Consider the following 20870-nt stretch of genomic DNA (forward strand, 5'->3'; position numbering starts at 1 on the left):
GATGTTTTTCCAAAGATGAGTCGGGTTTACACATTTTTTGCATGACTTGGGAAACCGAGTCGTTGTTACGGTGTAGACGTTACCATTTGTTGAAATAAAAGGAGTTTTATCAAATTTTTCCTACTTGAGTTGGGTTTATGCAATTTTTGCATAGTTTTGGTCATCAATGCTATGTTAGGGCATAGACGTGTCTCATGTGTTGCAATAAGAGATGGGATGTGATGTGTCGACGATTCTTGATTTGAGCCCCACATGTCCAAACGGTGCTTGCACCAATCCCGTTTCGACCTTCTCCCGAGCCCCGTTGTGACCCTTGCTTCATGTTTTGTGCATTTTCCCATTGTTTGCATTTCATTGGACATAGGACGGTGTTACACGTTAGATTGCGGGCACGTTTTCGCTAGTCGAGTTAGTTGAGTGATTTTGGTTACTTTTTGTCACAAAAATCACCTTGTTCTTTCATTGAGTGACGAGTGAAAACCGTGAGGATGTCGTTGCCTTGGTCCCCTTAGTCATGGGTCCTTTGGTTGAATCTTGTGTCGGTTTTGTAAATCTCAGCGGACTTGCCCTTTCTTCCCTTTCCCCGCTCTTGAATTTGTTTCTTGAGCATTGGTCACGCAAGGGTTGCTTTTGTCACATTTAGGGGGTTGGCACCTCAATTGGCACTTCTGAGACGGTACTCCCGATCAAGACCGTGTTTAGTGATTTGAAAAATTCGGCCACTTAGATGAGGAAAGTGGATCATTTTGTTAGATGCATTCTACTTGTTGATTACGTGCTTTCATGATGAATGTGTCGAAAGTTTTGTAGCAAGACCCAACTTGCCTTGCAATAGGGCACTCTCCCCTCATGGGTGTCAAATTGTGAGTTGAAGGGGCGTTGAGTGCGCTAATACTCGATCGGCTTAAGTAGTAGCTTAGTTGAGTGATGCTTATATTGTGCATCCACTCTCCATATCTATCATAATAATGCTTTGTACATTTGGGTTAGGGACTTACTCGGGGACGAGTAAGGGTTAAGTGTGGGGAGGTTTGATATACGATTAATTTACTTCTAATTCCCTCTTTCTTTTACGCATACCGACTCATATCGAGTCGATTTCGGGTGTTTTTCCTTGCGTTTTGTGCCCAATGCCCGTACTTGTTACTTTGTGCATCCTTTTGCAGGAAACGGCCCAAGTATGGAGGAATTGGGGCAAGAAAGGCACCCCATTGCCTTTACATGAAGAAGAGGTGAAGAAATGAAGAAGGGTGTGTTTTGCCGGCAGACCGGCAGCCGGTCTAGCCACCGGCAAAACACATCCCCAGGAATTACTTTGGAATTTGAAGAAAAGCTGAAGAGAGTGCTTTGCCGGCAGGCCGGCAACCGGCCCACCGGTAAAGCACAGCAATTGGAATTTATAGAAGAATTGGAGGAAAAAACAAGCTTGGCCTCGCTGCCGGTAGAAGCACCGGCAGCCGGTCAACCGGCATTTCACACCTCAAGAGAATAGAAGAAGTCCTGAAGAGTGTGTTTTGCCGGCAGGCCGGCAACCGGCCCACCGGCAAAACACGAATGCCAGATGTTTTAATTCTTTGCACGGTTTTGCCGGCAGGAGCACCGGCTGCCGGTGCACCGGCAAAACGCAGCAGCACGAGATTTTGGGCTTTTCCTTCCTTTCTTCCTCTTTTCTTCCTAATCTTGTAAAAGCCTATAAATACCCCCTCCTTAAACCCTTTGACACACAACCCTAGATCTGAGAATATTTCCCCTTCAAGTTTAAAACTTTGCTAATCATTCCTTAATTAAACTAGTAATTCAATCAATTTGTGATTGAATTTGGGTTGTAAGAAGAAGATTGAAAGTTTATACTTATTTATTCTATCATTATTCCTTTCTTGCTAGTTGATTGGTATTATTTCTTTCCTTATTTTCATTTGTTTACATTTTGTTCTTCCTTCAAGTTTATTTGATTGTTTATGTTAAAATTGTTGATTGTTGTTTGTTTGTTGTTGTTAATTTCATCTTTGTTCATCTTTTCATTGTTCCTTTTTGCTTTGATTCTCTCTCTTTTGTTCATCCTTGGATAGTTGTCCCCAAAGACTTAATCTTTGGGTTGATTTGGTTAAAGATTGTGTCTTTTGGATTAGTTAACCTTGTTATTAGATAAAATCTCTTTCTCTCTTGATTATTGTTGGATTTGTGCATGATTAGTAGTGAGATTCATCTTCCCACCATGTTTGTGACCAAAGTTTCCATCTTTATTGTTTATTTTGCAATTAGGACCATGATTAGTGAGTAGTCTCCTTCTAGGACTCGGTTTGACCCGATATGGGTAATTTCACTAATTAATTGTCACTAAGGCTAATTTGTGGGGAAAATTGGTTAGGGTAGTCTTGGGGAATTTTCATGCTTAAGGGTTGGTTTCCGGGTAGTGTCGACTTTTGACCCTTGTCCACCAACGGAAGTTGGTTAGGTCTTTAGTCGGGTATTTTGGGACCAACCCTTGTCACCAACTAAGGTTGAGACCAGGAAGGAGAACCGAGGAGGGTGCCTCTAGGCTAGTGTTTGAAATCGACCTCCGGAAGGGGGAGTGGGATGACCCGGAATTTGATGAGGGCTTAATGACCTTGACCATTCACTTGACCTCCTTGGGAAAATGCATGTTCTTGGGGTTGTCGGGTTTTGAGTTAGGGATACCGACTTTCGAACCCGGGAGGGGGGGTTAGTCGGAGTAGCTAGTGTCCTAGTGCGAGGAGGAAGGGAGGTTCTAGGCGAATTAGAGTCATCTCCCCTTACCTTTCTACCCCTTTTGATTAGCCGAGACGATTAGTATGTGGAATTACTCATGTTTATGGTCGGACCGAGTTCTAGTCTTTCTCTTTATTTGATTTACCCCTTATCTTTAGTTTGTTCTTACCTTATCTAGTTGTTTGTCTTTAAATTCGATAGTTTAGCGCTAGTTTGTTACTACCTACCTTGTTATTTATCGACTTAGCTAAACCGGTGAATTAGAACGATTAGTACTCCACCTACTCCTTGTGGGATCGACCCTTTTAAGTGTACAACGATAAAATCGTGCACTTGCGAGGTTTAACTTGAGACCATCAGATGGTTCGTCATTCACTGAAGATGTGAAACTGTTGATCTTGTAAGTAATCCCTGTATTTAGTGAGTTAATTTAGCATTCTTAAAAGGTTTTACAGGCAATTTGATGATTATTACCTTGCGATATGATACCTGCATCTGTCATTCTCGACCCATGTTTAGTTTTATTTGATTGTGGTTTCTATATCATTTGATGATTATTATCGAGCAATATTTTACTTGAGTCTGAAATCAAGACGTTTAGGTCAAATGTGAACTTAATTATTAACGCTTAAAAATCAATATGCTTTGTTTTGAAGTTCGATTTGTCCAGCCAACAATGGTACACTGTCCATCACTTGCTGTGTTGAGAGTTTCTAGACCACCATTGGATAGCTCTATTAGACTTCAGTTTTCATTCTCATTGCATTTCCTATTCCCAGGTTGTAATTTTTCTGGTCTGTGTTTGTTTGTTTGTTTAGATTTCTTATTATATTGCGGGTGGTGATTATTTGGTTTGGAATTTAATTTTGAGTCTTGAGAGATTGGATTTGAATTATTCAGAAGGGCAATTCATGAAAACTCTACTATTTATGTATTACATTTATTAGTTTTGTAATTATCCCAAGTTTAATATATAGGGCTTATAATGGTTAATTAGTGGACATTAGAACTACTGTTTGTTGCCCAATCTGTATATCTTCGTATTTTTCGTACAAAATCTCCATGTTTTATGGAATGATTTAAAAAAATGAAGTTTGTGAATTTATGCGCAACACTCCTATATAGTTATATGAGCTGTCAATAGCGATAAGGCCTCATTGTGGTTAGGCAGAGGTATACTATCGATGATAGACAATAAGTTCAAATGATCAAATCTTCTTATTTATATTGTACTGGTCTTATGCCTGAAATTCCTTATTTGAGGCTTCAAAAAAATACTAGAGGTTCAATTTTTTCGGCCATTAAAATCGTGATAAAGGGAAAGTTTGACATGAATGACAGCTATGCATTCACATGGGATTTCAAATAAAGAGAATGAGTTTTGATGTAGGATAGCTCTTCTCTGAAATCAAAGAGTGTAAATAGAAATAGCAGCAGTAACCTGAGAGATCTCTTGGTCAACTCATTAAATAGGGCGCTTAAATGAGACTATCTACTCACTGCTATAATAATTCCTTGAGAATTGACTTTTTCGTGCACCCAAGAGGGAATGCCTAACTTCGTGCCACTTTACTTCAATTGAAAATGCTTTCCTGTCATTTATAGATGGTCGTCAGCTTACCTTTTAGCAATCAGATTAATAGAGATATGTATCTTCTGGCATATCTAACATGTTTATGTTACTGCTTAATCTGAGCTACTCAATGTCGACTATTTGATTGACCTTTGCCCCGTCTTGAAATTGTTTTGTAGCGAATGGGAAATATTGATGATGCGGTCCCCTTTTTTGGGGAAGGATTCAACAAAATTTATCCCCTCATTATGGTTATTTACACGATTAAGTTGCAAGCAACTTCTTTGATCGGGTGATTGATTATTTCGGGAGTCGGAAGAGATTGATTTCAAAGTGAAGCAGATGATATGGATGGTTTTGATGCGGCGCAGAATGATTATCCTACGAGAGGTATACTATGGCTCTACTTTCGTAGTCTGCGTGCATTATTGGTGATGTGTATACAATTAGTGTTTACGGGGGTGTAACGAGGCCGAGCCGATGTCGGGCTTAGCGAAGCTCGAGCTCGACAAGCCAAGCTTTGATGAACCAATTCCGAGGGATTGTCGAGCGGGCTCGGCTTATTTACGACCCTAAGTACTTCCAAGTTCTAAAGCATAGTTTCCTAATTGATGTGCAGAACGGTCTTGGCTTGAACAAGGGCACCGAGTAGGGGAGCAAGTTATACCCTTTGGCAAGAAATTTCAACAACATAACTTTAGACGTGGAGTCTGGTTCGAATAAGAAGGTATGTCATTTGATGAATGCTCTGGCTTGCCCTATATCCTATAGCATATCTTTGTGAATAAACAATTCTAGCTTCTTGAATATTTCTAAAGTTTTCTTGAATAAATGCAAATATTTCAGGAGGACCATACTGTTGAGATGAAAGGGTCTTCATTTGCTAATGGTCAGACGGCAAGTATGTCGAAGAAAGTCAAACCGAGTCTCAAAGCAATATAGTGGGAACAAGGAAGCAATCAAGAACAAGTACTCGCCATCGAGAACAGAGCTTAGAACCGATCGATCTATTTTGTACAGTGGTTGCGTATTACACACATTAATCTTCTTTTAAACTTACTACGCACAGAAATACAAATCGGGGCTCCGCGCCCGGGAGGGCGCGGCGCAACGACTAGTAAAGGTAAAACATGAGTTTGCACCTTAACAAAGGCAGACACAAATCTCATTGCTTTTACAAAACCCATGAACTACAATTCATGTGCTTTGGAAGGAGTACTGAAACACCCTCACCGGGTGTAACTATCACCGGAATGAGGTGTAAAACACAACTTTAAATAACTTTGGACAATGTTTCTGTCACTGCCATAAGTCCATAACCGTATCTCAACTAAATAATTGGGTAATAACGATTTTACACAAAGTTGAATACTTCGTATTAAATCACCTACTATTATAATTATCAAAAGAACAACTTTTATAAAAGACGTTTGATACAATTTTTTTAAAGCTACTCAGGTGAATAATGTAAGCGATTTACAATAAACTTGTGTAAAATCGTCTAGTTAAAAACTAAGGCCGTATTTTAGCCCAAAGAGTAAAAAAACTTGCGACCTAGCCCAAACTCTAAAACAACCCATAAACAAATCCTCAAATAACAATAACTACTCTCTCATTGGTCAATCCAAACAAACACGGATCGCTCCACCCAAAACAAATCCTCACCGTCGATTAATCTAATCTCATATTCCACGTCACCGATCCGTGCCTTCCAAAATCTCACCACCTCAATTAAACCCATTATATATACCCACACTCATTTCCTTCCAAATCACAACACACAAATCATTTCTCTCACTACTCACAAAATAAACCGAACAAACCAAACACACTACCCCAACCGAAGAAAATGGATTCAACCGGAGGAAAGAAGAAGGGAGCTGCTGGAAGGAAAGCCGGCGGTCCAAAGAAGAAGTCAGTTACCCGGTCCATCAAAGCCGGTCTTCAGTTCCCGGTCGGTCGTATTGGAAGGTACTTGAAGAAAGGCCGGTATGCTCAGCGAGTCGGATCTGGAGCTCCGGTTTACTTGGCTGCTGTTCTTGAGTACCTTGCTGCTGAGGTATATATACAATTCAAACTTTCATTTTGATTTTTCCGTCTCAATTATTTGTTTAATTAAATTAATTTTGATTTTTCTCAATCATTTATTAATTTGTTTACGATTGCGTGATTTAGGTGTTGGAATTGGCGGGAAATGCAGCACGTGACAACAAGAAGAACAGGATAATCCCAAGGCACGTGCTACTGGCAATAAGGAATGATGAAGAGCTCGGAAAGCTGTTGGCCGGAGTGACAATTGCACATGGAGGAGTGTTGCCAAACATTAACCCGATTCTGTTGCCTAAGAAGACTGCTGAGAAGTCACCCAAGGAGCCTAAATCGCCTTCAAAGGCCGCCAAATCGCCAAAGAAAGCTGCTGCTTAAGTGTTTATTCCTATGAGTTGTGTATGTAATCAATCTAATTAGGGTTTGGGATTAGTTAGTATCGTTGGTTGTTTAGTGTTATGGTTTTAGAGTTGATTTCTGATCGATTCTTGACTTTTGTATTTGCTCCAGTGTTTCGATTGCAACATAATGAAATATGAATTTCAGTTCTCCAATGGTTCATCGTAATTTCTTTGTTGAATTGTTGTCAATTGCATTGGTTTATCTGATTTATTCGATACTCCTTCCGTCTCAATCTCATCGTTTCATTTCTCTTTTAATGCTGAACAATGCTTGGCTTACAGAAGGTTTAATCGAGCCATTTCTCTTTTGTTACATTGACTGTTTTCTGTGATATAATTAGGGTTTTTGGAATAGTTAGTATCATTGGTATTTTGGTCCTGCAGTCAATATCTGATCGATTCTCGATTTTTGTATTTGCTGAAGTGTTCTCTCCAATGTTTTTTCTTAATTTCTTTGTTGAATTGTTGTCATTGGCATTGATTTATCAACTGAAATGAAATCTGATTCGATAAAATTGGTAAGTTATGAAGTAGAAGCATTCTGTAAGTCCATGATTGCAGCATAATGCTGAACAGTGCTTGGCTTACAGAGTTACAGAACAGTTTGTTAATTTCTCAGACTGGTATTTGTGTTTAACCAATGCAAGACTTATTCAAAGTTGGCTCTATACAAAAAACTATGGTCTCTTGCTCCTGTTTGTTTGGTTTATTCTGTACTCCTTCCGTCTCAATTTTTTATACCCTTTTCCTATCAAGATGAATTCATGGTTACATGTGAATTCTCAGTATGTTTATCGTTGACCGTTTATAAGTTATCAGTTCCAGAGCATAAGCATACTGTGTTCAGTGTGTTGATATGAGAAGTACAACCTGTTGATACTCCTTCCATACTCGGTACTCCATAGCAGGACTTTGTTATCAGTCCGGAAACCTTTCACAGACGTATTGTTCGTAGCACACGTGTTTCCGAACAGAAAGTTCACTCTCTTCATATGTGAAGAACCACCCACCCCTTAATACCTCAATGGAGCTATTATAACCTCAATCTATCTTCTCAATCATCCCACGTTTGGCCAAAATCATGTGCAGTTAAGACTATGGAGAACCCAATGACAACTGCTTGCTTCTGCACATTCCCATGTAATTGGGGGCAACTAACTCCAGAGTTTTTGTAGTTATCTGCATGAGGCATTTAGACACTAGTTAGAAATATTTGACGAAAACTTACTAAGAAATCAGTTTCTCTTATGTTCAGAAAGTATCGTCAATCTGAGCAACTCTTAGAAGAACATTTGGGGGCTTCGTAAATCAAGGCACCATTGCGATACTCTAATACCCCATCCGATTTTTATTATATGCCACTTTCTCGATCAATATGAGAGATACCAGTGACATACCACTGTCATTATTTTTTTGACAAACACTGTAGAAACTGCAACATTATACTGGTATATATTAAGAGAACTCGACGGTCTGAAGGGCTGTTTCAATGTGCGAAAATTGACTGACATGAGATAAGAAACCAGGATAGTAGTACAGATTAGCCTATTTTTTCCTCAATGTCGAGCTGGAGAAGGGTGTTAATGTTAACTTACACTGAACCTTCGACTATTTTACCTGATTGTACAAGTGGTAAACCATGCCGATTCAAAAAAAGTTCAGATAAAAATTTCTGTAAACCAACTGTAGCAATTGCATCTTTAACCCGATGTTGCATTAATTGAGGTTATGGGAATAACTTATCATGGGGGGCACGGAGTGTCTTGCATGGGTTGGACTTTGTTCGTCAACATGTGGCCTGGAAGCCGGGTCTGGAATCAGATTTGAATGTTTGGACAACTAAATGGGTTAGTGAGTTAGTGGTGAGTGTCCTGAGCCTAGTGAGGATATCTTAGCTTTAGAGTATGTGGATCTTAAGAATTTAAAGGTAAGGGATCTAAGGAGGCATGGTAGCAATGGGTTTGGTGATTTTTGGAATGAATCGCTCATTCATCTTCGTTTTTCAGATGAGAGTGCCAAACATATCCTTGCCATCCCCGTTTGTAGTCACAGACGAGGGATGATCTCTACTGGGTGAATAATAGTGTTGGTGAGTATAGTGTGAAGAGTGGTTACGGGGTTCTCTTTGGCGAGTTTATGGATCGGAAAGGTTCGAACAAGGATAAGTTAAGGCTTAATGATGATGGCCGTAACTTTTGTAAATGGAAACTGTGGCGGCTTCCAGGACCCTAAACGCGGAAAGTTATTATCTGTCGGATCATTACTAATTCTCTCTCGGTGAGGAGTAATTTTGCACGGAGAAATATTGGGATTGATCCGGGGTGTAAATTTTGTGGGAATGAAGGTATGGTTATGGATAGGGCTGTTAATGAGACGAGACAGCTCGCGAGCAACTCGAGCTCGGCTCGGTAAAAGCTCGGTCAAAGCTCGGCTCGTGTGAGCCCGGCTCGGGCTCGGGCTCAGCTCGAGAGCTTAACGAGTCAAGCCGAGCTAACGTTGGCTCGGCTCGAAAAGCTCGTGAGCGGCTCGAACTTGTATAATTAGATAAAATATTTCTCATATTTTATAAAAATATTTTGTCATGATTATAATTTGTATCACACATATCAAAAATGTCTTTTTGATTTTCCAATATTTGCATATAAAACTTTCGAGCCTTGTTATTAAAAATATTGAGAGAAAAAACACGAAAATTCAACAATTATATATACGCTCGAGTTGAACTCGAATTTGGCTCGAGCTCGTGTTAAAGCTCGCAAGCTTGATAACGAGCACAATTTTTTCAAGCTCGGGTAAGCTCGAGATCGGCTCGAGCTCGAGTTTTACTTTATGAGCACAAGCCGAGCAAGGCCAAGCTCGGGCTCGGCTCGGCTCGTTAACACCCCTAGTTATGGAAACGACGGAACATTTATTCCGGGACTGTCCTGTGTCACGGAGGGTGTGGACTTGTTCAGAGGTTGGTATTCGTGCCGACCATGGGCCGAACTTGAGTATTGGGAAATGGCTCATTGATTGGATTACTTATTTGGGGAAACTTGAGGAGACGGATGTTCGATTGGTCCGTTTTCTGACAACAATTTGGTGTTTATGGAGTGTCCAAAATCGTATTCTCTTTCAGAGGATGGCCTTTCGCCCGATTGTGTTTTTGATCAAGCTTTCTTCGTAAGTGGTGGGGACGACTGATCAAGCTTTTGATATGGTTAAAAAAGGTAAGAAGTCACCTCGCCGGCTTATTCTGTGTTAGAAGATGAGCGGTTTCTTTGGATTCGAGAAAGTAAAACTGTATGTGTGGTTGAGATCCTTAATTCATGTGATTGTTTAAGAATGATGGTCGATGCAAGTTGGAAATCTATATATAATGCATGTATTGGGTGGGTCGTCTGATCAGGGTCTAGGGAAAGATTCTTTTCTACAGGGAAAGGTGTTAGAGCTGCGTCGGCTTTGCAGGAGGAAGGTTTGGGTGTACGAGAGGTTCTTCTATGGGCTAGGGACCATGGCTTCGCCACTTGGAGGTCTCCTCTTATTGTCTTTCTCTTGTTTGTCATCTTGTCGGGATTGAGCGACCACATCATCTCGTTACAACTATCCTCGACGACATTCACTCTCTTTAGTCATCCTTTAATTGTTTAGCTTTTAGTTATATACCTAGAGTCTTTAATAATGTGGCTCATAGCTTTGCTTGTAAGGTTATGAGTTATAACTAGTTAGGTGTACCTTTCTTTACCGCTGCAAAAATAAAAAAAGTATTTCAGGGAAACCAGAAACATTTTGATTTTCTGTCTGAACAACCACGTTTGACGAGTAATTAACTGCCCCACATACAGGATTAGAATCATGTACTAAATCCTAGGTAGTACCAAAACGGACACGGACACGTGATGCGATATCTCTTGAAATTTAAGACACGGAACACGCTATTTAAATTTAATAAAAAAACATATTTTATGGTTGTAAATAACGTATGATTTTATTTTTGTAATGTATTTGATTCAAAATTTAATGTATTTGATACTAAATTTAGGTAAATGAAGATAAATTTCGACCTTAACTATAACTAATTCTAATTTCGCACCCAAACCAATCTTCTAATCAATCTCTTTTGAGAATTTATTCCTCGTGTAAACTAGAGTAACATGATTAGTCGTGTTTCCGACGAGTGTCGGGTGTCTGGGTGTCAAACATGGTATCAGATACGGGTCGGCTAGTTAAAAGGAGTGTACGTGCTACTAAACTAAATCTCGGCAGCTGTTAATCTTTTACAGGTTGATATGAAAGCATTTTGAGGAGTACACGGATCGCTCCACCCAAAACAAATCTTCACCGTCGATTAATCTAATCTCACATTCCACGTCACCGATCCGTGCCTTCAAAAATCTCACCACCCCAAATAAACCCACTATATATACCCACACTCATTTCCTTCCAAATCACAACACACAATCCATTTCTCTCACTACTCACAAAATAAACCCAACAAACCAAAAACACCAAACCAACCGAAGAAAATGGATTCAACCGGAGGAAAGAAGAAGGGAGCAGCTGGAAGGAAAGCCGGCGGTCCAAAGAAGAAGTCAGTTACCCGGTCCATCAAAGCCGGTCTTCAGTTCCCGGTCGGTCGTATTGGAAGGTACTTGAAGAAAGGCCGGTATGCTCAGCGTGTCGGTTCTGGTGCTCCGGTTTACTTGGCTGCTGTCCTTGAGTACCTTGCTGCTGAGGTATATATACAATTCAACTTTAATTTTAATTTTTCCGCCTCAATCATTTGTTTACCTCTCACAAGTTATTTACAATTGAACTTTAATTTATTAATTAATTTTGCGATTGTTTGAATCAGGTATTGGAATTGGCGGGAAATGCGGCACGTGACAACAAGAAGAACAGGATAATCCCAAGGCACGTGCTACTGGCAATCAGGAATGATGAAGAGCTCGGAAAGCTGTTAGCTGGAGTGACAATTGCACATGGAGGAGTGTTGCCAAACATAAACCCAATTCTGTTGCCTAAGAAGACTGCTGAGAAGTCACCAAAGGAGCCGAAATCGCCTTCCAAGGCTGCCAAATCGCCTTCCAAGGCTGCTAAATCGCCAAAGAAAGCTGCTGCTTAAGGAGTGATTTTAAGTTATTTGTGTATGTAATCAAGCTAATTAGGGTTTGGGATTAGTTAGTATGGTTGGTTGTTTAGTGGTATGGTTTTGGAGTCGATTTCTGATCGATTCTGGACTTTTGTATTTGCTCAAGTGTTTCGATTGCAAGTTAGATGATATATGAATTTCAGTTTCTCCGATGCTTCATCGTAATTTCTGTGTCGAATTGTTGTCAATTGCATTTATTCTAGATACTCCTTCCGTCTCAATTTCATCGTTTCATCTTTTTTTTTTTTTTTTTTTTCCATACCTTGGCTATTTACGGTTTCATCAGGTATAAGTAACTGGTTAGAGTCATTCTGTAAGTCGAGGATTGCAGCAGAATGCTGAACAGTGCTTGCTTTACTGAAGGTTTTTGTTATGGAATCATGTTATATGAGTTATTCGGAATTTTCAACTCCGTTTCTGCGATTAGTTTGTTGTTTTCTCAGACTGGTATTTTCGGATTGTAGCATAATGCTGAACAGTGCTTGCCTTACAGAACGTTTGCTCTATGCCAAAAGTACGGTCATTTGCTTCTGTTCGTTTGGTTTATCCTCAACTCCTTCCGTCTCAATTTTTTCTACCCTTTTTTTTTTATCAAGATGATTTCATCCTTAGATGTGAACTCTCAGTATGTTTATCGTTGACCGTTCTATCAGTTACCAGTACAGAGTATAACCATACTTTGTTGATATGAGAAGTACAATTTACAAACCTGTTGATATTCCTTCCATACTCCATTGTTTGTAGCATGTGTTTCTGAAAAGAAAGTTCAATCAATTGATATGAGAAGTACCTAGTGATGAATACTCCCTTCTGCATATTTCCAGCAGAATGTGCAAGGGGTGCAACTCACTCCGGAGTATTTCTAGAATTGTAGCTATTAATTTTGATGCTAACTTATTAAGAACTCGTTTCTCTTATGTTTTGGGCTTAATAAAGTCTTGTCAATCTGAACAACTCCATCCGATTTTTATTGCACTCCACGTTCACAATATGAGAGAAATCACTGACATCTGGCATTATTTTTTGATAAAAACTGTAGAAACTACAACATTATACTGGTACTATATATTAAGAGACCTCGACGTTCTAAGGAGGTGTTCAATGTGCAAAAAATGACTTAAATCCTATTAGATAAACATTTCTGTCAACCAACTGTAGCATTGCATTCTTACACCGATATTTCATTAACTGAGGTCCCTCAAATCTGAAAAGTTAGAATTCTCAACTTAAATTCAGGAGGTGCTTGAAATTAATGTTTGAGAGATAATCCGATTAAGGTCTGCAAACTTACCTGTACTGCAGGAGGGAGGCAAACTAGCAGGGCAATGACTGAACTGTAAGCGTAAACGTTTGTGCTATCCATTCCATTCCTGTCTGTCATTCGACATATATTGTTGTATCGAACAAAATTATAGAAAACAAAAGTATCTATCATCGAAATCTAGCATTGTCTGTTTTTAACATTTAGGGGAAAAACCAGGAACTTTTTGATTTTCCGTCTGAACAACCACGTCTGAAGACTAAAGAGTAATTAACAATCACATATACAGGATTAGAATCATGGTATTAAATCTTGGCAGCAGAACATTTTCTGATAGCCCAAGCAATGGCGGATGCAAGTGTAAGCATCGGGGTCCCAGGACACAGGAAAGCTAAAAAAATTGTGTAATTTGTCCAAAATTTAGGCAAATACCTAAAAGTAGCTTTAATATTTTCATACGGACTCCGGAAAGAAAATTTTCTGGATTTACCACTGAATTAAGACTAACATTTCAGTCAGAGAAGCCATTGATACACCAATTCAATCATTTTTGAAAGGGCTACGGCTTTAGAAAATAGCAGAACTATATAAAAAATATTCTGAAAAGAAGAGACCGTGAATTTAGTACCGGTAACAACAGACGCTAATGACAACCGCAGTGGTAAGTGTATATGATGGCTGAGAACAACCTGCAAAGCAGCTGCATTAAAGAATGGCTCCAAGGCTGCATGATTAACTTGATCACAACTTTGCAAATTGGTTATGCAAAAGAATAAAATAACATTGCAGTATACTGAGATAAAGTACAATTTACGACATTGATCATATTAGCTGATTATAAATTTACCTTTTAACGGTCCATTTACTATAAATTATACTGTAACAAGAAGATTACTCAAATGTCTTAAGAAAGGGTAGAGAGATCAGATTCACGCAGTCTTGCGCCTGTGTTTTTCAGAATTTGGTTCAAGCCGATTCAAATAACAAAAACTGCATTGTAAATTGCACTGACCGATGCTTCAACTTATGAGAAGCAGGGACAGTTTAGCAAGTCATTCTGCTATATCCCGTCATATTCCAAAGCCAAAGAATAGAATCTCACAGCATTTTGAGATACTTACTGCGCATTTGGGTAGACCGAAAGCCCAACTTGCAAGACAGTACACAACCCCAACAAGGAAATGTATAACTGAGATGAAGCTACAAAGAACAACATGCCATGAGAAAAGAAAAAAACAGTACTCAAATGAAATTTTGAAGCTCTTCCTACAGGATTTGTTTTTGAAAAAAATGTCTTAAAACACGGTAAGAACTTACTTTCGATATGGGAACTTATTAAGTATATTGAAGATGACATTCAGAAAGTACCATATTAGAAATTTATGAGAAAAAGATAGTAAAATCTGCACATTAAACCGCTGATTTAATCAAAAACAAATCACGGTCTTTCCAGGGTCATATGAGACTGTCTCATATATGACACCAACCAGCAAACCCTATTATCAAATGAGTAGTACTCGAGTATTAACTTGGTCTCATATGTGTGATCGTCTCACTGATAGCATAATGTTCACGGACAATTGAAGGGTCATAAACACACATTGACAAGCATGGCAGCATAAATTAAAGAGCTTTTCTAAACAAAGGTATAACATAAAAACACAACCAAGGACATTATCATGCTACCTTTTTAAGGGATTCAGTGAACCAAGAACAACTCACATGAAGAAAAATCCGGTAACCAAAGCCCGGAAACCTCTCCGAAATTAAAGCTCTTAGATGGAGCAACATTTCTGCAACCAAAACAAGATTATTAGCACAACCCACTAAACTTGCAAGTACTTGAATCATTAATACTTAAAAGAACTAGTCAAAATTTTCGATTAACCCATTATTAAGGTCATGAGTCTCATGATCATCAGTATACGCAGCTAAAACAGTCAATGGAACAGGAACAGGAACAAGAACATATACAGGATTATGATTGTGTTGCTTTCTCTTCAATATTGGCTAAAAAACTGAAACTTCCGACACATTGCAGGGAAATTCCGCAGGAAACTTGTCTCGAAAAGGCGAAATTCACCAAGTAATGGATCAATGACAGTACTGAAATTCCGAATTCAGAACTTTATAAAAAAGAATGTTCATGGATCTTTAACTTGGAATGGAACCGCTCCTGCACTGCTGCAATTAGTAGCTAATCGTGTGGTAAATGAAAGTACTAATTGCTGCTGTCAAAAAGGGTTGTACTCCTCCCATCCCAATCATTTGTTTATCTTTGATTAAGATACGAAAAAGTAAACAAACGAATGAGACGGAGGGAATAAACCCACGATTTAGCTAAACAATGTACTCCAGTACCATCTACATTTGAGAATTGAGAGCAATGCCTGGATTGTGTACTCTACAGCCAAGAGCTGTAGATGTAAGACAGAGGTGATGCAAGTTCGGACCAACCATGGGCAAAAGTCGATAAGATCATGAAGCAGAATCCCGAGACTCTCAATTATGTAATCGTCTGAGTCGAAATAGACCACACCAACCTTATGAATTATTCCCAAAACTTAAGAATTTGGTTTGCGGGTCAATGACACTACGTCTCCTCAGTTCAGCATTTTTTATCCTTTAGGAACCCAGGCATTTTATCAAAGCCTCATGACCGGTGAAAATGAAGTGGCAGCGAAGCATCAAACGTAATTGATTATAGTCTATGAACTGTGGTAATTCCACTCGTTTAGACCGTGAAACTTAATAGAGAACCCATGAATGAAATTTAAGTTGGTTGGGAATGAATGTCCTAAAAAAAAATTACTGATTCTCATCAAGCTTTAAGGAAAAAGCATGCAAAATGTAACTCAGAATATAATTACTGTCTGTTTGGGATTTCACGAAATCCGCCACTCAAGTTTCCGTGGCTTGTAAAAATAAAACAGAGCTTTTGCAGAAAGGGGAGACATGAACAAACAATACAGGAGTTGTGCTGAGACCCGAAAACAAAGCTGGCAATTTGGTCATACTGCTATCAACCACACAAGAATTCAACTACCACAAGTTCACAACTCCCTGGCGCTGGTTGCAGACTAAGGGATCTAAAGCTAAAATTTACACTCAACAAAAGTTCAATGGTGTCAAATCAAATTCAAATCTCACCAAAAGAACAGACTAAAATCAACACGCTGTATTCTGGAATTTGATTTTCCATCTGAATAACCACGTCTGGAGAGTAATTAACGATCACATATACAGGATTAGAATCATGGTACTTAATCTCGACAGCAGAACAGCTTATTTTAGCTACTGTATAAAAGTTTTACAGGCTGCTATGAAAGCATTTTGAGGGGTACCAACCATAATGGAGCACAGCTGAGATAGCCCAAGCAATGGCGGATGCAAATGTACGTGTATTTTGTCCAAAATTTAGGCAAATAAGTAAAAGTAGCTTTAATATTTTCATACGGAATCCGGAAAGAAAACCAGACTAACATTTCATGACCTAGAACTTAAACTGAAGTTTTATACCATTATTATAGCTTATGGTTACAGGTGGAAATTACTCAAATGTCTTAAGAAAGGGCAGTGAGATCAGATTTACACAGTCTTGCGCCTGTGTTTTTGAGAATTTGTTTAAAGGTGATTCAAAAAATACAAACTGCATTGTAAATTGCATAGTTGCTTCGTCTTATGAGAAGCACATACAATCTAGTAAGTCATTTTGCTATATTCCATCATATTCCAAAGCCAAAGAAACGAATCTCATAGAATTTTGAGATACTTACTGCGCATTTGAGTAGACCGAACCCCAACTTGCAAGCCAGTACACAACACCAAAAAGGAAATGTATAACTGAGACAAAGCTACGAAGAACAATTCACGAGAAAATAAAAACAGTAGTCAAATGAAATTTTGAAGCTTTTTCCTGATATACAGGAATTTTATCAAATGAGACGGTCTCATATATGACACCAGCCAACAAATCTTATTATCAAGCGAGCAGTATTAGAGTATTTACTTGGTCTCACATGTGTGACCGTCTCACTGATAGCATAATGTTCACGGACGATTGAAGGGTCATAAACACACATTAACAGGCATGGCAGCAAGATAATTTTTTGTTTAAATCCATTGAAAATGCTACTTTCCTGAAAGTGAAGGAATATTCCTGCTTTCCTAGTGAAACATTTCCATGCATCATTATACCGTCTCAGACGAGAGTCTACTGAAACAGTAATCTTGGATATTTTTACTATTCGAGATAAACCCTATGTTCTCTTTCTCATCAAATACTCTATGTTATTACAAGGACAGTTCTAATGCTACTGAACTTCGAACTCAGATCACGAGTTCCTTGAGTCTTTAGTTTAACCATAATTTGGATTGGATTAGGATTCTAGCTTTAGTACCAGTCCTTGTCCGTACAGGACTTCAGTCCATACCTAATCTTTCTCTCCTGGCATAACTCGGACCAAATTAAATATTGATTTTATGAATTACAACTACATCAGAACTAGGTTACTGATATCAGGGTGGGTATCAAAATTCTACCTGCAAAATCCGCAAAGTTACAGTTTTTAATCAGGACACAAACTGCTTCTTTTTCCCTCTAAACTTGTTGTATTATGTTAGAACTCTAGTTTAAGAAGATTAATCTTAGATTTTATTATTAAGAGTTTGATGTTGTCTGAGATAACTCCGATACACAAGTATAAATACCTCGTAACCCTCCTTGAATATCTCATAACTCAAACCATCGGATCAATTTATTGAGAATTAGCTTTCACAAATCACAACATAATAATGAAGGGAATTCTCATCTTTTTACCTGTGCTCTTTGCCATTGCTTTCGCCCAAGATCAGTCCGAAGTTGGTATTCACCCAGCATGGTTCTTCGGACCGCCTCATCACCCATTCCTTCCCCATCCTCATCATCACTTCCTCCCGCATCCACACTTTCCCCTACATCCACACTTTCCCCATCTATTTCCACACCCATTCCCAATTCCAAGCCAACCTCCATCTTCCCCTTCTACCCCTTCTGACAGCCAAGAAAACAACTATGACGAGTATTATCAAACCAATACCGATATGAATGACGAGAAAATCCACTTCCCATTCCACGGAATCCCGTTCCATGGATACCATCATCACCCATTCATCCCACATCAGTACTTCATACCACATCCACACTTTCCCCATCGATTTCCACACCCACACCCGTTCCCATTCCCAAGCCAGCCTCCATCTTCCCCTGCTACCCCTTCCGATAATCAAGAAAACAACGACGACGAGCAAATCAACACCGATATCAATGACGAGAAATTCCGATTCCCATTCCACCGATTCCCGTTCCATGAACACCATCATCCCCTGTTCCCACCTCACTTTCCCGTACATCCACACTTTCCACATCGGTTTCCACACCCGTTCCCATTCCCAAGCCAGCCTCCATCTTCCCCTGCTACCCCTTCCGACAACCAATGATTTCCATTCCTTCTTGATGACTCAGGAAGATTTCAATCAGTTACTTCCTAATGCTGTTCAACTCTTCAAAACGTCGAAGCTTCTTGCGGCGCTCCATCCCCTTTCAAGTTAATATTATGTCATAGTTCAGAATAAATATATGTTTGTTGATAGTATTCATCAACATAGAATTAGCAGTCCATAGTTTTACTGTTTACAACCTAGAATTATATCATTATGCTATATAGAAGTTAGTCATATGGAGAAGTAGCACAGTCTACAGTTCCATTATTTTTTATTTATATCAATAAATATTACTCCGTATTTGTTATTATTCTTTTATGAAGTATACATTCCAGTTACGCATATCACTCATCATTGAGCATTTGAGATTTGATAAAAGCTTATTGTTTCTATTGCATACATGTTTTTTTTTCCTCTGGTGAAGTGAAAACGAATGTTAAAAGGAGACGAACTAGGTCAATTTGTTCAGTCAGAAAAAACTCAAGCTAGAACCACAATTTTTGACAATTAAAAATAAAAAATAAGCAAATAATCAGGATACAATCTTAGAAAATTTTTGAGCTTTGAATCGTTACTGAAGCATATCAACTCGACTTTTTCAGCAGAACAGAATACAGCAAGGATAACCATTTAAAGGAAGGATTACCCAAAGCTTTAATATTAGAAAAGCTGGAGTTGTGTAAGTCTGCTTGTTCATCGTTGTTAATCCAGCTGATGTAAATGGTACACAGCTTCTAGAGAGTTCAAACATGCCTTTTGGACCCTCCTAATGTGTTTGCGATACTGCAGAATGTTTGGGTGCAAACCATGCTTCAAGACATCTTGGCCTGGCAATGAATACTCCAGCAAATAGACCTGCAATGCATATGAATGGTCATGAAGTGGTAAACAATAGATGACAATCAGGGAGAAAAAATAGGAATCAGTAGTATTCTCACCAAATAATATTCTGAAAGGCTGGGTAAGCTAAGTGGAACATTGAAGGTATTATTCCGGCAAGGGATATGGGTATCTTGTTTAACGAGTACTCTCAACTTCTTTAACTTTGTTCGTAAATGGTCATAAGGATGTAAAATATTCAACTCACAGAACTTCAGGTCTTATACATATTTACCAGTAATATGCAACATAGGATTGTGATTGCTTACAAAGATGCAACATCAATAACTGGCAAAAATAAATAGATGAGAAAAAAAGATCAGGAATAAAAAATGAGCCAGGCCAAAGCAAGTAAAATTAACAGCAGCATTCAATTTGAGAGGAATAACTTGCATGCTATCCAGGTGGAATAACTATGGTACTTTACCAACTTAAAGCCATGACTAAGAAGAAGACAGTGATGACGACAACAACAACAACAACATCAAAATCAAAATCAACATCTGCAAATTGCAGGGAAAGGGGGTTGAATGTACTGATATTTACCCCTGTGTTAGTTAAACCAAAGACAAATGGAGTATATATCCAAAACAGATTGTCCAAACCGCACGATTGCATGAGTACTTGAGATTAAACCGAATACAACATATGGTCCACTGACAAATCTACATACAAGGAGACTGGGACACCGGCAGTGACAAAATTGAGGTGTATGGATCTTGAGATAACATATTATTGGACAAATGATATTTTAAATTGCTAAATTCACTTAGTTTCAGAGAACTACAACTTAAATTACATATAACTAAAATAAACAAATCTATTATGGCGTACACATACACTTATGAGGGTCAGCCTAAGAAAAACAGGAACTAAACATATCCAACCTCCCTAATTCAGACATCTCACCGAAGAATCCAATGTAACATCAAACCTAACTCTGAATAATTCAAAGTATTAGCTCTTGACTCAGAAGGTTGGGCAGTAAATTTTCTACATATGACAACAGAAGTAAATATGACCCACTCTGAAAATTTTGGCTCCGCCACTAGTCAGGAATTAGCAGTAGAATGAAAGATTCAGGGACCGAAATTCTAGGTTAATACATGCATGGAGTTTTACCCTGGACTCTATTAACTGAGAAAGTTGTTGGTACTTGGGTCCCTAAAGCTGGGTTTGCTTCTACACAATTCAACATTTTGGAACCTTTCGGAATCCATGTGCAATCACAAGGCCTCGTGACTACTGAAAATGAAGTGGCAACACCGGCATGAAGAATCAAATACCATTAATTATCAGACCCCATGCTGACAACAGTTATCCAGCTCCCAATGTCCTAATATTGCAGCTCCACTAGCCCTTGGAGCT

General features: G+C 38.8%; 2 protein-coding genes and 1 long non-coding RNA gene across 3 annotated transcripts; all 3 read left to right on the forward strand.

Annotated features, from left to right (window-relative positions):
* The first annotated feature begins 3089 nt into the window (after nucleotides 1–3089).
* On the forward strand, nucleotides 3090–4615 carry LOC141638016 (uncharacterized). Its single transcript, XR_012541974.1, has 3 exons — nucleotides 3090–3130; nucleotides 3387–3509; nucleotides 4483–4615. It is a non-coding gene; the product is annotated as an uncharacterized LOC141638016 (long non-coding RNA).
* Nucleotides 4616–6081: 1466 nt separating this feature from the next.
* Nucleotides 6082–6903, forward strand: LOC141638021 (histone H2A-like). Its single transcript, XM_074447472.1, has 2 exons — nucleotides 6082–6362; nucleotides 6479–6903. Exons 1-2 carry the CDS (start codon nucleotides 6153–6155, stop codon nucleotides 6725–6727), a joined length of 459 nt encoding a protein of 152 aa, XP_074303573.1. The 5' UTR covers nucleotides 6082–6152; the 3' UTR covers nucleotides 6728–6903.
* Nucleotides 6904–11185: 4282 nt separating this feature from the next.
* LOC141638018 (histone H2A-like) lies at nucleotides 11186–12033 on the forward strand. Its single transcript, XM_074447469.1, has 2 exons — nucleotides 11186–11465; nucleotides 11585–12033. Exons 1-2 carry the CDS (start codon nucleotides 11256–11258, stop codon nucleotides 11852–11854), a joined length of 480 nt encoding a protein of 159 aa, XP_074303570.1. The 5' UTR covers nucleotides 11186–11255; the 3' UTR covers nucleotides 11855–12033.
* Nucleotides 12034–20870: the final 8837 nt, after the last annotated feature.

The sequence above is a fragment of the Silene latifolia genome, unplaced genomic scaffold, assembly GCF_048544455.1.
Source record: "Silene latifolia isolate original U9 population unplaced genomic scaffold, ASM4854445v1 scaffold_160, whole genome shotgun sequence".
Taxonomy (NCBI): Eukaryota; Viridiplantae; Streptophyta; class Magnoliopsida; order Caryophyllales; family Caryophyllaceae; genus Silene; species Silene latifolia.